General features: G+C 43.1%; 1 protein-coding gene across 2 annotated transcripts in view; it reads right to left on the bottom strand.

Annotated features, from left to right (window-relative positions):
- Positions 1 to 1,676: 1,676 nt before the first annotated feature.
- TRABD (TraB domain containing) overlaps positions 1,677 to 14,677 on the bottom strand; it is a 34,352-nt gene continuing 21,351 nt past the window's right edge. For both annotated transcript variants that reach the window (XM_048941613.1, XM_048941683.1), the window contains 5 exons: positions 12,899 to 13,009; positions 11,829 to 11,968; positions 9,493 to 9,665; positions 7,409 to 7,520; positions 1,677 to 6,498 (listed from right to left, as the gene is read on the bottom strand). In XM_048941613.1, the coding sequence (XP_048797570.1) occupies positions 6,321 to 6,498; positions 7,409 to 7,520; positions 9,493 to 9,665; positions 11,829 to 11,968; positions 12,899 to 13,009 (714 nt within the window). In that variant the 3' untranslated portion in view covers positions 1,677 to 6,320. The remainder of the gene's footprint in view (positions 6,499 to 7,408; positions 7,521 to 9,492; positions 9,666 to 11,828; positions 11,969 to 12,898; positions 13,010 to 14,677) is intronic.

Genomic DNA, 14,677 nt, shown 5'->3' with positions numbered 1-14,677 from the left:
GCCAATAAACAGTTGTGTTCATCAGCCAATAAACAGTTTGCCTCAAGTACATTTTGAGTAATTGCTCCAACAAGGGAGAGCCAAAGCTTGGCACAGTCACAAGCTGTGCGTGTGGCCCATGCTGCAGAAGTGCTGGGTGCCACAAGCCTTCCTCCAGTGTATCTGGGTGTCCCAGGGAGCACGTGTAGGGCAGCGAGGCCTGGATACACATATCCAGCAGTGCTGTGATGAGTGCACCTGTGTGTGGAAATCCCTCAGTGAAGAGCAGTGAGGCTGAAATTCCCCAAACAGAGAAACCATCCAGGCTGCAGACGGAGCACTGGAACAGGCTGCCCACAGGGGTTGTGGAGTCTCCTTCTCTGGGGATACTCAAGACCTGCCTGGACACACTACTTGTGTGACCTGGTGTAGGGAACCTGCTTTGGCAAGGGGGCTGGACTCGATGATCTGTAGAAGTCCCTTCCAAGCCCTGTGATTCTGTGATTCCTGTGGGTCCCCAAAGCGCTCCCATTCTGTCTCAGGTCAGAGAGGCACTGGGAGCCTGGCAGGCTGGGCACAGCACGTGTGATTTTTGGTGAGAAAGAGTCTCCAGCTCCCTTCAGAGAACAGCAGTCCCTCAGCAATAGTGGTAGCAGCTTTATGGAGAATAGCAGCTTCAAGGAGAGCAAGAGAAGAGCTGGGACTTTCCTGGAGGTTGGGTCTTACCCGAGGGTAATGGTTCTTATTAAAAAGAAAGAAAGAAAAAAAAGTGAAGCATAAGAAGGAAATTCTCTAGCAGTGTGATCCTATATTTTTCATGAAGTACCCTAGAGGCAAAATAATCACACTTTTTGCACGCAAGTCTCTGTTCAGGGTGCCCCTCTGTGCTGCTGTAGCTATTGCTGGGCAACCTGTTGGTGATGGACAAAGCCCAGTTTCCTCCAAGGTTCATGCACTAAATCTACTCTGAAGAATATCCTCAGGTCCATCCTCACTGATATTCAAAGGCACCCCGCGTGCAGTCGGTAGATGGCACTGAACTATCACTTGTACTTTCTTTCCAGTTGTATCAGAGCACACTGACTGGCGATGCATAGAAACCCTCAGCAGTTGTTTCGTGGCAAATGACCGAGGTTCTGACCCCTGCTGGAGCTGGCAGGTGGGACCCTCGCTGGCTGCAGAGACACAGTGTGTCAATGACCAGCACACCCTCATGAAAATGGCACCCTACATTCCTTTGTCCAGTTTGCAAAATCAAATCACCTTTGTAGCCAAAAGCAGGGATGTGTTACCAGAATACTGCTTTGGAGGGGATGCATCCTAAGTAAACTGAAATAATGCTACAGATAAACCTTTGTTTTTTTTAATTCCTCCATGTCATGCACCGATCCTCATGAGTAAGCACCACATATCTTGGATGCCACACATGAAAGTGGAAGCATGCACTTTTCCCCTCAGAACAGTCCCACTAAAGCTGCCCAGGGGCAGTACTGCAAAGGATAGACAAAACCTCGAGCCTCCCCTTGGCTGGCTGCACATCAGTCCCTGGCTCAGAGCTACCTGAGAAGCCAGAGCAGAACCTGAGGGGAAGGTCTTACCACTCTCCTCCCCCACCCAGCTGCCACCCCTTTCCCTCCTGTGGTATAGAGATAAGGGCAGCCCCCTCTTTCCTGCCCCCCCCCCCCCTCCCCAGAGCTCCCCCTGGGTAAGACTGCAACACACAGAAGACAAGCAGCAGCCAAGCAGATGATTAGACGAACCCATCTGCATCTGCAAGGAGTGCTGTGCACAACAGCTGCTTCACCCACCCCCGTCCCCAATCCTACAGCCTGACACAGAAGAGCTGCTGGTGGATGCCTGCTGCTGCTGCTGGGAGAATAGAAATAAAAACGTGGTTGCCTTTTTCCACCTGAGCAGGCACCAGACAGACGTCAGCTGTTCTAAGCTCACCGTGGTATGTGGTTGACCTTTTCAGCGCACATTTCAACACACTGCAGAGCATTCGGCATCGCACTGAGTTCGGTCCGTCACTCACAGCTGGAAAAGTGACCCTGCTCCTACAAATAATAAAAAGTAAAGCTCTCATCTCACAATAAAGTCACTCTCAGAACACTCAAATCTAAAAATGAAAGTTTATTAAAATCTTAGAAACAGGAAAATGTGTACTCAAGACCTTTGAGTTTCATAGGCAACAGTGTTCCTTCCACGTGTAGCTCCCACTTCTGCCTGGCACCCAGATGTTTCCCAGCCAGAGCTTCTTCAATGTTTCTCAAAGCACACAAACAGGAGCAGCTTCCAGGGGGGCATTTAGGCACTGTTAGCTCACCACTAAATCAGTTTTTTAAGTTGAGTACAGAAAAGGATGCATTATAACTGGATGTTGTGTTGAGGGACATGGTTTAGTAGGAGCTATTGGGAATAGGTGAACGGTTGGACTGGGTGATCTTTTAGGTCTTTTCCAACCGTAGTGATTCTATGATTCTATTCTATGATTCTATAAACACAACCTTGGCCAGCTGGCTGACGGAGCAGTGCAGTCCCTGACACAGCAGCTGCCACTCTCAGCAGCATTTCACAATGTAAGCCAAACCACAGCTCAAAGCATTGGAGGCTTCTGCTGAATCAAGGAGTACAGAAGTGCACGTGGACAGCTTTGCTTTGCACACTTAACCAAGAGGCACGGCGTGCTGACTGACAAGTGGTGGTTATCCACTTGGCTACCTACTTATAGCTTACAGCACAAAACCTGGATCTTTTAGTAACAGTTCTCCTTCCTCCTTTTAAAGAAGTGGTCTTACCTGGCTCAATTGCAGAAGATTGAATGTTTTGCTACGGACTCAACACCTTTTCACATTGTCTTTGATTCCCATGCAGAGAACAGGCCTGCAAACAGAAGGGACTGCTTGTGGCCGATGTCAGGTGCTCAAGCATCTTGCTGGGCTGGGACTAAGGCTGTCAGCTCCTGGCACAACCAGGCACCACAGAAGTTAGAAGAAAAGAAATGAGACAACCGAAAAAACTCAACCATCCTCCATACCTAATTGTGAACTATCACTTTAGATGCTTCTCCCATTGGGAAGTTAGTCTCCATGTGTTTAGTAAGAGAGGGAAATGCAGCCTTTTCTCCAATGGAAAAGTGCAGGAGCAGAAAAAGTGGTTTTCTTACTTCATTATCAAAGCCAGATGCCCCTCAGTGGAAGTGTTTGCTCCAACTGCAGCTCCTGCTCAGAAAAATATGCTGGGTTATCAAAATGCTGTGTACCAGATCTACCTAACCAGCGTTTGTTCTCAAAAACACTAATTAATGTGGAAAATAAATGCCTTCAACAGAAACGGTGGCTAAAATATTTTATTTTTTTATATCATAGAACATACTGCTGTTTGATTTAAATCACTTTAGAGTAAAGGCACACATTGTTAAAAATACTTCAAATTACATTACATGTACAAACGCATGAAACAGATGTACATGTCACCAAAAAAATACAGTATGGCTTCGTAAGGCTGAGGCAGGGCTGGGACAGTTCAACAGAGTTAAGTTTTACAGGATGCTCTAACACTGAGAGGACTGACTAGAACAGAAAAGAATGGACCTAAAACACTGATTGTTACACAGACAGTACAACACATCAGATACACAACACTGAGCAGTCGGGTTTGGATTCACAGGACTGACAGACAGGACTGCAAATCCATCGGGCTTTCAAGTGCCACTGAGCAAACAGTGCATACGTGGGCCAGTTTGCAACAGCGAGGAGAAACTGCAAGTTCTGTCCCCAGACAGCCTCCTTCATATCTGCTGATGATATGCTTAAAAAGAAAGAAGAAAAAGTGAAACAAAGACTCAAGATAGTAACTGCTGATAATGGCTGATCAACAAGTGGACAGCTTACACTTCTAAACAGCATATGATGTCAAGTCTGCGAGAATGCTCCATGACTACTGTCTAGCATTAGTCCCACCCGAGTTTAAGGCTCATGTCTAAAGTTTACCTTAGATTTGTTTTCCTTTGTGTAAAATTACCTGAGCACAGATATGAAAGATCTACAGAGCTTTCACAATATCTGCAGATACCTTAAAGATCAGTAGGTATCTTAAAGCAAGACATCGATATATTTTGAACTCTAACAGCTAAAAGACCTCAAAAAAAAAAAGTAAGCCAAACAAAACCAAATTCAAAACAACAAAAACAAAAACAAGAAAAGACAACAACAATATTTTGGTATGTCAGGAGAGCCAGGAGAAGAAGGAGGTCAAGCTTCTGCTTTCATCTCTTAATAATGTAACATGGAATAGAATTATTCAAATAGGACTGCCGAACTGTAAACAATGCATTACACCTTTACAAAAAGTCAGGAAGCAGAATGGAGGCAGTCACTCCAGTCTTCTCCAAAAAGTTCATCAATGTGGTTTTCAGTCTCACAAGAGATGGCTGGGGGCTCCTCAAGCACCGACTGATGGAAAACGAGAAGGACCTGACTCCATCCCACTCTGTATCACCATCACATTTTTGTGTTCACAAAGTATGAATTGCTGCCATTCTCATTTGCTCAGGTTTATTCCCTGCACAGCTCTAAGGCCCAGATCCAGAAACACACCATGCATTGTGATAAGTGCAGGACTGGGTTTGATTTCATAGGTTTGAAGATGAACACGTACTTCAGGGATTTGCTGCAGGGGGACACACAGCATCTGCAGAGCGCGAGGCAGCAGAGCATCGGGCTGCATGGACAGACCGGATCCCAGCAAAGCCACTGCCAGCACAGTGCAGGGCCTGGCAGGTACGCATACAGGCCTCCAGCCACCAACAGGCTTTGTGGGACGACCTCCAGCACAAGGCTCTGGACATTCACCCTGCTGTTTGACATTCACCCAGCCTGTTGATTTTATTGAACCAACTGAAAGCAGCAAGGAAACTCAAAGTACAACGTGTTGTTTTCCTCCTCTTGCCTCGCACACTGGTTCTCATCTTTCAGTCACAAAAGAAATCAGTAAAAACAAAAACCCCACTTTAATCAGTGAGCAACTGTATATGAGCCTGAGGAGCAAATGGGACTCTGTTGAAATACATCGGGTTAAAACTCTGATATGCCAATCAAAGCTGTCTGCACTGCGGAACTGGGAGCAGCTGATTGCAGAGGGCACTTCACAATCATCGAAAATCCCGTATAAATGGTACCAAAACCTCCTATTATGTATCAGCCCAAATGATAAAGTAAAAGAGATGGGTGACAGATGGCTGTTCTGGAAAATCTTAAAAATCACAGCAGTCTGATGTACCCATTATTCTATGTATAAATAGCAGGTAACCCAAATAAAATGCTATCGCTAGTTTGAAAAACTAAGTTGAACATTGCTTTTCTATTAAATAGATTAAAATATTCATCCACTGAGAAATTACATTGATAAATAAAATATTTTCATGTATCAAAAATGAGGAGCAGGTACGATCAATTCCAGACTTCTTGTCCCGATAACGAAAGGTCCGAGAAACAAAACCTGTACAGTAGTTCTAGTCTCAAATTTACAATACTGAATCCAGCAGGATTTGGCTAAACAATACACTTTAAATAACCTAATCTAAAGGAACAGAGTGTCCTGTAAACATCTGACACATTGCATTCTGATGGCGTGGCTCTACCTTCTCTATGCAGAAGACAATTCAACCGGTGGTGGTAAGGAGGGATGCAATCTAAAGGCAGCGCTTCCGTTCTTCAGTAAGGCTTGTAAAGAAATCCGAGTGGAGAACATACAGCTGCCTGTACAGTTCTGACATTTTTGGAAAGCTTTCAAGTCTTTAAAAAGCCTACATGTTTTTAAGTATAAAACACACATTGAGAAGATGCCCTTCTGCATTACGTGTAAAGTGTCTGGCACCAGAAAGGACCGCTAGGTATTATTATACCCGAGGAAAGAAAATCAATCACTCCAGCAAGTGTCCCTGAATTTCACAGCAGATGCAGCCAATTTGGTTACTTGGTGTTCTGTTCTCCTGGAAAAAAAGTCACGAGCATACACTCTTTAAGCTGTCTGTACTACATCATTATTAATATATATTATATATACACACACCGTATAGATATATATAATATATATTTGTGCACGTATTACATTTGCCTCAATCTGGAATCATGTGGTTTCATGCAACGCACCAGGAATCAAACTTATTCATCAGATCATAGCTGGTGTAAATTCAGTATCAAATCTTTTATTATACAGCAATTCAGCTTTGCTCCACACCCATCGCTTCTGAGTAGAATCCTCATTTCCTTCTTCTTTCACATTTGTTGCCTCCATCGCCTTTCTCAGCCACTTTCTTCACGTTGTGCCTCCACTTACGTTCAGTGCTGAGACCTTATTTCTGTCAGCTTCTGGAGATAGCTTTGTGCTGCTGGCATCGAGAGAATAAACTGAACCGTCCTTTGACCTATTCGGTAGCAGCCATAACCCATCAGTCCAAAAACTGTTGCTTTTATGACAAATTTGAAAATCTTACTTGAAGCTGATGGAGGAGGCACACTGGGGCAAAAGAGACATAAAACAGTGGTGAACATCTGCAGAGCTGGAACAAACAGGCACCTGAGAAACGCGCACGTTTTGATTCAGAGGACTTCCAAAGTCATTTTGCAACACATAAAGACCTAACGTGTAGAAATGTTAAGAACTCCAGCCTTGCAGTAGGTGGCAGTCACTAACACAAAGATGCAACTGCTCTGCAACTGCACTGCAGCAGCACGAACCAAGAAGGATTCCAATGAGAAGAATCTTAGCATAGTAACCTTTCAAACATAATTTGCTTTATATTGTTTTAAAAAGTGAAGTTAAGGCAATGCTCAGCTTTTAGGAAAGATACTGGTAACTCTTCCACTTAGTTGTCCTACAGCACTGCAGGCCCTACCCATACTAACAGGTCCTGCTGTAATCCCTCATACATTTTGCTAAGTCCCAGCCTCTGTGGCTTTACAGGATACAATCTGAACAGTTTCTTCTTTTATAAAGCACATACACCTATTTTATCAGTTACACTGGAGTGAAAATCTGTGGCTTGAACATTGCCCATACTGAAGTATGCTAGGCCAGAAGCCTGTTGTGGTCACTTTCTATACAGACCACATTTGAATTCTCACTTGAAAAGCCTTTGGGTGTAGACTGACAGACTTTTTCCTCCAGACAGTGGCATTTTCTCACCCCACCTTCCCTCAATATACCACTATCTATTGTTTTTACTCCCTTCCTTTGGCAGTTTCTGTTCCTTTGCTGTACGCAGTCGGCACAGCAAGTCAGTGAGCTGACAGGGCAGCAATTACAGCAGTGGCATTTCTTTAAGCTGTGACAAAAGACCAAGAAACCTCCAAACAAACCAATCATTGCTGACTTTGAGCAAGTGAAGCTGCTATGGCAAGACATGGGGAAGGATGACATGACATACCTCATTATTTCCTGAATGTTTAAGTCAGAGTTCCAGTTCTTTTCAATTCCAGGTACGTGACCCATCCCAACCACACCAACTACAACAGCAGGGATGTATTTCCTAGGTTCAGCTAGGGAAGAGATGGAAACAAAGGAACACATTTGTAGAAGAACCAGTTTCAAGCTACAAATGAACAGGTAACGTGCAAGATTACAAGACAGCATTTTCTAAGCAGCAGAGACTCGTTACTACACATCAAAAATCACACATATTCCATGTCTCACCCAATGCCTCATGTTTTTAATTTGTTGCTTTTCTTCCTCTTTTTATTTTTCCCCTCAAACTTAGCATAACTTCTTATTGTCAGGAAATGTTTGTTCCAGTAAGCAGAACTGGGTAGGGCTCACACTCCAGCCTCCAGATGCAAGCTCTGCTGAGCCTCCAAATCCATCTCTTCCCCACCCTGTGTGGGTCATGCTTCTGTGCTGCTTATGGGGTATGGCCCTGGTCTTTGCTCTCTCCCAAGAAGAGCTTTGCTCACAGCTTTGGACAGCTGGCATAAATCCCAGTACTGGGAAGGCACAGGCTGGCAGCCATGGACAGCCAGAGAACAGGGCCTGAGATCAGACCTGACCCTGTTACAGAGGTGCCGTTACAGACCTGGCCTCAGCAAGAAACAGCAAAACCTGTGCTGTTAGAGTGCAGCAGCCGGGTAGCTGGTCACCATTCCACCACAACACAGCACAGCTCCCACCCTAACCTCCCATCTACCAGCCAACATTCAGGAGAAACTGATGCATTAATCCCAAAACTTTTTGGATTACGTCTCCCTCACTGGGAAAATTGGTAATGTGTCATGAGAACAATATGAGAAAAGTAATAATAATAGTGACATGCAGCTTAGGAAAACCACCTCTGGCACTGTCTCATTTAGTAAAACATTGCAGCAGAGGACTGTCAGTCAGGTGATGCATTCACGTTCTCGTCATTTGCAGTCCCATCTTTTATTTTAAATCCTCTGCAATGCATGTAAAACCCATTCAGTTTCCCAGGCATTCAGTGAACCTGTGATTCACAAACTCTGCTCTTAAGGTAGAATTAAAGAAAGGAAAAAAGAACAACAAAGGACTCACTACACAATTCTTCTTTGTGGCTTATGATCCAGCAAAGAATAACAATGAAACTTACTTTTCAGTCTGCTCCTTTGATTGAATGACTGAATGCATGCATGAACGGTTGGACTAGATGATCTCAGAGGTCTTTTCCAGCCTTAATGATTCTATGCCTCCTTTGATTACATTACCTGCACTAACAATATGTTTTTGGTGAAGCTTCACCAAGTCAACATTGAAGTAATAGTAGACAAGGGAAGTGCAAGAAGTAGTACATTATTTTTACAATCAGGAGACAGTGTCAGAGGTCTGCACTGAAGCACTTATAAACAAGACAGGGAAAAGAAAGCAACCCTTTCTTCAGTATGCATGTGTGCACGTATATACACACATTTCTTTACACAAACAAAGGGGATGCAGATTGCACATGGCAGTAAAATATTTGTGAAGGCTGGAGAAATATTCATTATGCCTATGCCTTGCTGAAACACACAGAGTTCATACTTGTTGCATATCACCAGGGTTCCCAGGAGCCCAATTTATAATAAGCAAAGCTTATTGAGATGAATACTGAAAATTAGAAGTAATTAGTTCAGCAGGAAATCTGTGCCTAAGCAGCTATGGGTGACAATGAATTTGGTGAGATAGCGAGACAGGTGATGCACGTCTAGACTGTCCCATGCTGTGCTGTAACGCCAGACGCCTGCCTTTTGAAGAAGCTGTCAGACTAATCAGTATTTTGCAGGTCTAAACAGCACAGCGAGAAAAGAATCATAATTAGCAGTCTATTGCTTTGTGAGATTTCTTCTACAGGAGGTGCAGTAGGGGAATCATATGCCCCTTAACTTTTCAAGCACTGCAATCTTCTGTGATATGTGGCATCTGTCTTGGATAAACACACAGAACCCCACAGTCTTCCCACAAAGAGCTGGGATATGTAACAGCACACAAAGAACACACTGATTAAGGTATTTGCTTTAAAACAATTACTTTCTGAAGCCCGAGGTAGTTCTATCTGCTTTGCTGCTTGCTTCAGCATGTAGGTCAAGTAAATATCCCGTTCCGAGACGATTGTTCGATGAAGATCAGGAAATTCTCCAATCATCTCTGCCATCATCTGCTCCAGTAAATCCTTCTGTTTGCATTTTTCCACGTCATCTTTACTGAAAGAAAGGTTACGTTTTCTCAGTATCTGTGTTACACTTCTAAAGCCCAGTGCAGACAAACCGATGAATAAAAAGACTCCAACGCTACACCTGTTATTCACATAGAGCCGCACAGACAGCTCTCCTCTCAGAAAGAGGAACAACCTGCATAAGCCTGAAAAGCTGCATTCTTAACAATGCCTCTACAGTGAGAGAAAGGCAAAGCAGAGGTCACTTGCCTTTAGGCAGCTCAACCAAAAATTCACCTTTCCCAGTTTAAAGGCTGACAACCGCAGAAAAGCACCAGGGCTTCAAAGGAAAGAGTTATCACAGTGCCCCACTTTTACTGTATATTCAGTCTAAAGAAGGCAACAGAGAGCTCCTGAGGAGCACATCTGATCACTGAATGCATGAAGGCTCTATTTAAGGAAGGAAATAGCACACTGCCAGGCACAGTCTGCAAGGGTGGAAAGGATTCTGCAGTGCTTGTGTCGATCACAGGTCTTCAGCAGGGCAGTGAGTTATTAATCAGTTCCCTGAATGGAAGAACAGAAACGGACTGGAAATAAATTAGAACTGCAGGAGCAAATTTAATGAGTTTTTGTATTATTGTTACTCTTTTAAATGGGTGCTGTCAACCTTCTGTTTGCAGCCACAGCAGTGGCACAGTCACAGTCTGGCAACAAAATCATCTGGCTTTGCATCACTGCCTGCTGGAGAATGATGCCAAAATTTTTATTTATTTACTTTCTGAAGTTTGACATCAAAAGGATGCTTCAAAAAGCAGACAACCAAAAAAAGGCACTGGTAACTTTCAACAGAGCATGGAAACAGGCTGACAAACCTGATTTAGAGTTATTACTCCATTTTCAGTAGAATCTCATAGTGATGAGTAAGTGAACTCATCTATGCAGCACCTACCCCAGCAGCTTCTTAATTACACCCACCTTTCCTTTTCAATTCCTACCCATGTTATTTTTAAAACATTGATGTAGCACATCAATCAACTGTAAGACAACACTTAGAATATTACTGTGTTATAAAGATAGTTTATTGTTAATTATCTTAATATTTCAGTTGAAAACCAAAAAATCACATCAGCACGAATGTGAGAATTTGCTGAGAAACACATCCTCCAGCTCCCACCAGAAACTGGAAACAGTTTCATATTGGTATCTGATTCCTAAGTAACAAAACTTTGCACATGAACTGCAGTTAATGGATTGAAAGCAGGATCAGCATTTTACAGATGAAGTAGCAAGTGTTTACAGGTAACAACAATTTAGTAAATGCTAGAACTGAGAAACAAGGCTTGGCTGCCCCTACTAGCTCCAGCCCTGGCCCCACTTCAAGTGCCTGAAAGAACTGACATCAATCACTTCAATGAGGTGTGCAGAGTTCTGGTTACAGAGCACGAGAGGCACAGAGATTCAGGGTCCACACGCACTGCAAACCTGCTTCTGGCAAGCCTCCCACCATGGCAAGTCTGATGGGAGCAGATGGAACTCAGGATGACAGCTGGGCATGCTGCCACCCAGGTCAAGCAAGTTTTCACACCTACTGGTGTCCAGAAGCAAAGAGGAAGCAAACTTGGCACAGTGGTTTCTTTAAAGGGCACAGGAAACCAAACTGAGCAAGGGAATAAATAGTCTGACAAGTATTACTGTGAGACAGTAACCTAACAGCATCCCCTCGTAAAGGCCATGGTCATTAACAGTTTGATACACTGTCGAGATCTCAAACATTTTCTCTTGTTCCCAACATCTGCTCAGACAGCAGATGATGTGGATTCAGTTCTCAGGCTGCTCTGATTTACACATGACTTAGTACAGCAGGCCCAAGTCCTTTGGAAATCTGAACGAAACCATTATGATGAGGCTCTACTCTCTTTCAATTACAGTATCAACACAGCAGTACTAAGAATTTATTTTCAGCATAAAATCATCTACTTTTAAGTGATCAACGACCTAGAGTTAATCAAAATGCTATTATTCAAACAAATGTAGCAGGATAGCCAGCTTTCTTTTTAAAAACATGAACTATTTGAGGACTGTTTGTATATTTCTCTCTCTCACTAATGTGAGGTCTCACCACAACAGTCTGGGTTTGAGAACTTCAGGCTCCTACCACACAGAAGAGATGAACAATTCATTGCTAAACATATGGGATGTTTATTCATACCTGATTGGGTCAGATAAGAAGCAAAGGCCCCAGGCAAGCTTGACTTTTTGCCAGAAAGAAAGCGCAGCAATCGCCCTCTTAAATGTAACAGGGATGGGTCTGTCCCCAAGATGAAATTTACAGAAAGGTACTTTGCTAGCCTGGAAAAGAAGATACAAATTACTAGTCAACACATACTGTATCTTAATAGTGCTGTACTGTGATAATGTTTGTTTATTACGTGATTGAAGTTATTTTAACAGCAACCAAAAAACCCAGCAAGTCACAGTTAGACAGCAAGAAATATTTTGGCCACGTAAACAAAATTTTGAGTACACAACTTCCTACAGGAATACAAAACATTGAGTCATAATGCCACCTTTAATTTTATTTTACCTAGATCGAAAGCTCCTGCTTAGAACTGCTTAAGATGAACAGATGTGGCTCAGTATCTTCACAGGTCTGAATAAAATCCAAGGGAAAATGATTTTGGTTGTTTTGATTTTAACCAGGATTTTGTCAGGATCACAAACCTATTGGTCTGTCATGGTAAAATGCATTCCAGGAGGAGCTCATGAAACAAAAACTGATGCAGGATTCCAGAAGGCAATGTCAGGAGAGACTATGCTGTAACTAAGGCTGACACATTTTAGTACAAAACAGTAAAACAAAATTATCTAAGCATGCCTGTTTAACGATCTCAAACAGCCACTTCAGAAAAGGATACAGAGCTAACCAACTCTAATTCATCCTGACAGATTTGTTTCTGTAGGTTGAAATCCTGACACCACCAACAGTACGACCAGGATCCACATCCAAAATTCAAAAACAGTTATTCAAACAAGAACAGAATAAACTGAAACAAATACCATCAAAATCAGCACTTACTTGAAGCCTTTTCGGAGTTGCTTTTGTCTAATTTAGGGCTATGAATCTTCGTATTTTTAAGCCAAAGATGGCTTTTACCACTTCATAGGCTTCAACAAAAACATGGCCACAGAGTGCCCCTTTCTAACTAATGCCTTTATTCACTGACACTGGAAGCAAAAGGCCAGAAATTTGACCTCAGAAAAACTATTTCATGATCGCACCTCTTTGAAAGCCTCTCTGAATTCCCCTCCTGGGGCCATCCCCAGCTGTTCTGTGATGTGAGCAGACACTTTCAGAAGCAGCATTTGCATCAGTCCAGACATGACTCCATTCTGGTGGAAAAGGAGAAGAATGTTAAAAAGAAATACTAACATACTGTGTGGATTTCTCAGAAGAATGCACTGTTCACAATCATGAAGAAACACTAAATATCTTAGTGAAGAAGGGATACTGAGGATACTTTTTGGAGCTAATCCCCTGATGAATGCAGCTCTTCTGTTTCAGCTTCTATCATTTGTAAAGAGACTTTTTCAGTGGTGTGCAGTCTCTATTCAACAACAACAACAACAACAACAAAAAGGATGACAGGAAAAGGCAGGGGAGTAGCCAAATTTATTTCTGCCTCTATTTTACCTGACTGATGATGCAAGAGCTGTTCTACCATACATACTGTACTTTTGTTTCTGGATTTGGTTGAAAAAAAAAAAAAAAGAAAGAAAAAAAAAAAAGAAAAAAAGAAAAAAAAGAAAAAAAAAAGGGGGAACAAAAGTACATTCAATTGGATTTACAGTCATGTTATAGAGATACTTAGAAGAAATAGCCAGTGATCTCGAAATAAATGCTCCCATGATCCCAGTGAAGCACTGTGCTGGGCACCAGTTAGGCTAACAGCTGCAGAAACAGAATTCAAGGTTGTGCAAGAATTTGATGTGCATGACTTCAGCACATGGGACCTTAGAAGGAAAACCTTGGGTCTGACTCACTCCCACTTACAAGCATACTGAAGGCCCCTCCTTGCACAAAGAATCTTATTACCTTTTAAAATAGACACAACAATGCAGACTTCTTTACTGAAGAAGAGAACAATCCCCTACATACCTTTGAGCAAAATTTCCCTTCCCAGCTCCTCAAACAGAGATGAAAACATCACTGCAAATCCATTCAGAGCTCTTTCATCCAGCTCTGGCTGTCCTACTCCACTTGTTCTTATGACAAAGACCCAGTAACTGAGTGCTACCTGTCTCCACGAACAGTCTGTCACCTAGCCATGCATCTCCTTCAATCTGGTATCATCCCATACTGTTACCAAAAGGGGCATTCCCCTCTCCCTCACCAAAGGTTAGCTTTCCCACTACATCAGCAGCTTCACATGACTGAAGGTGAGGTTACACGGGACAGAGTGGATAGGACTGCTCAAAGTTACTGGGAAGATGCTGGTCTCCCCTCCTTGCTCCCATGGACACACTCAAGCAACCCATCCAGTGCCAGCTTTGATGCCTGTGCAATCTCTCCCAAGGCCACAGGCAGTTTCTGCAGGTAAGCAGATTAGAGTCACTAAGGATTGGCAGAAGAGGAGAGCAGCTACTGCCAAAGGTAGCTATGCATCTGCTTCATCAGGCTACAAACCAGCAAGCAAGGCATGTTACAGGAACAACCAACTGACATACAGCTGTCATCTTATGAATATGCCAAGCAGAAAGACAGGACACCGTGCTGCTGGGGAGAGACAAGGAAAGGCAGTGAAAAGGAGTCAGCATCTGAGACTGAGTTCAACAGCCACAGAAACAAGGGTTTCCAGAAGTTCAGGGAAGATAAACAAACAAACAAAACTAAGATAATGCAAACTTAAGTCATCTGTGGGCTCATCCACCCTTTAGAACTGGATTGATATATTTGAAGGCTACATTTTTACACAGTAATGGGAAGATTTTCCCTGCTGGATAACAAAGGGATGCACCTCTGAAGTGTCTGACTCATTTTCGCTCTTAATGTGCATGGAA

This window comes from Lagopus muta, chromosome 1 (assembly GCF_023343835.1).
Source record: "Lagopus muta isolate bLagMut1 chromosome 1, bLagMut1 primary, whole genome shotgun sequence".
In the NCBI taxonomy this organism is placed as follows: domain Eukaryota; kingdom Metazoa; phylum Chordata; class Aves; order Galliformes; family Phasianidae; genus Lagopus; species Lagopus muta.
The sequence above is the reverse complement of the archived record's forward strand: the minus strand, read 5'-3'. Positions and strand labels throughout refer to the sequence as shown.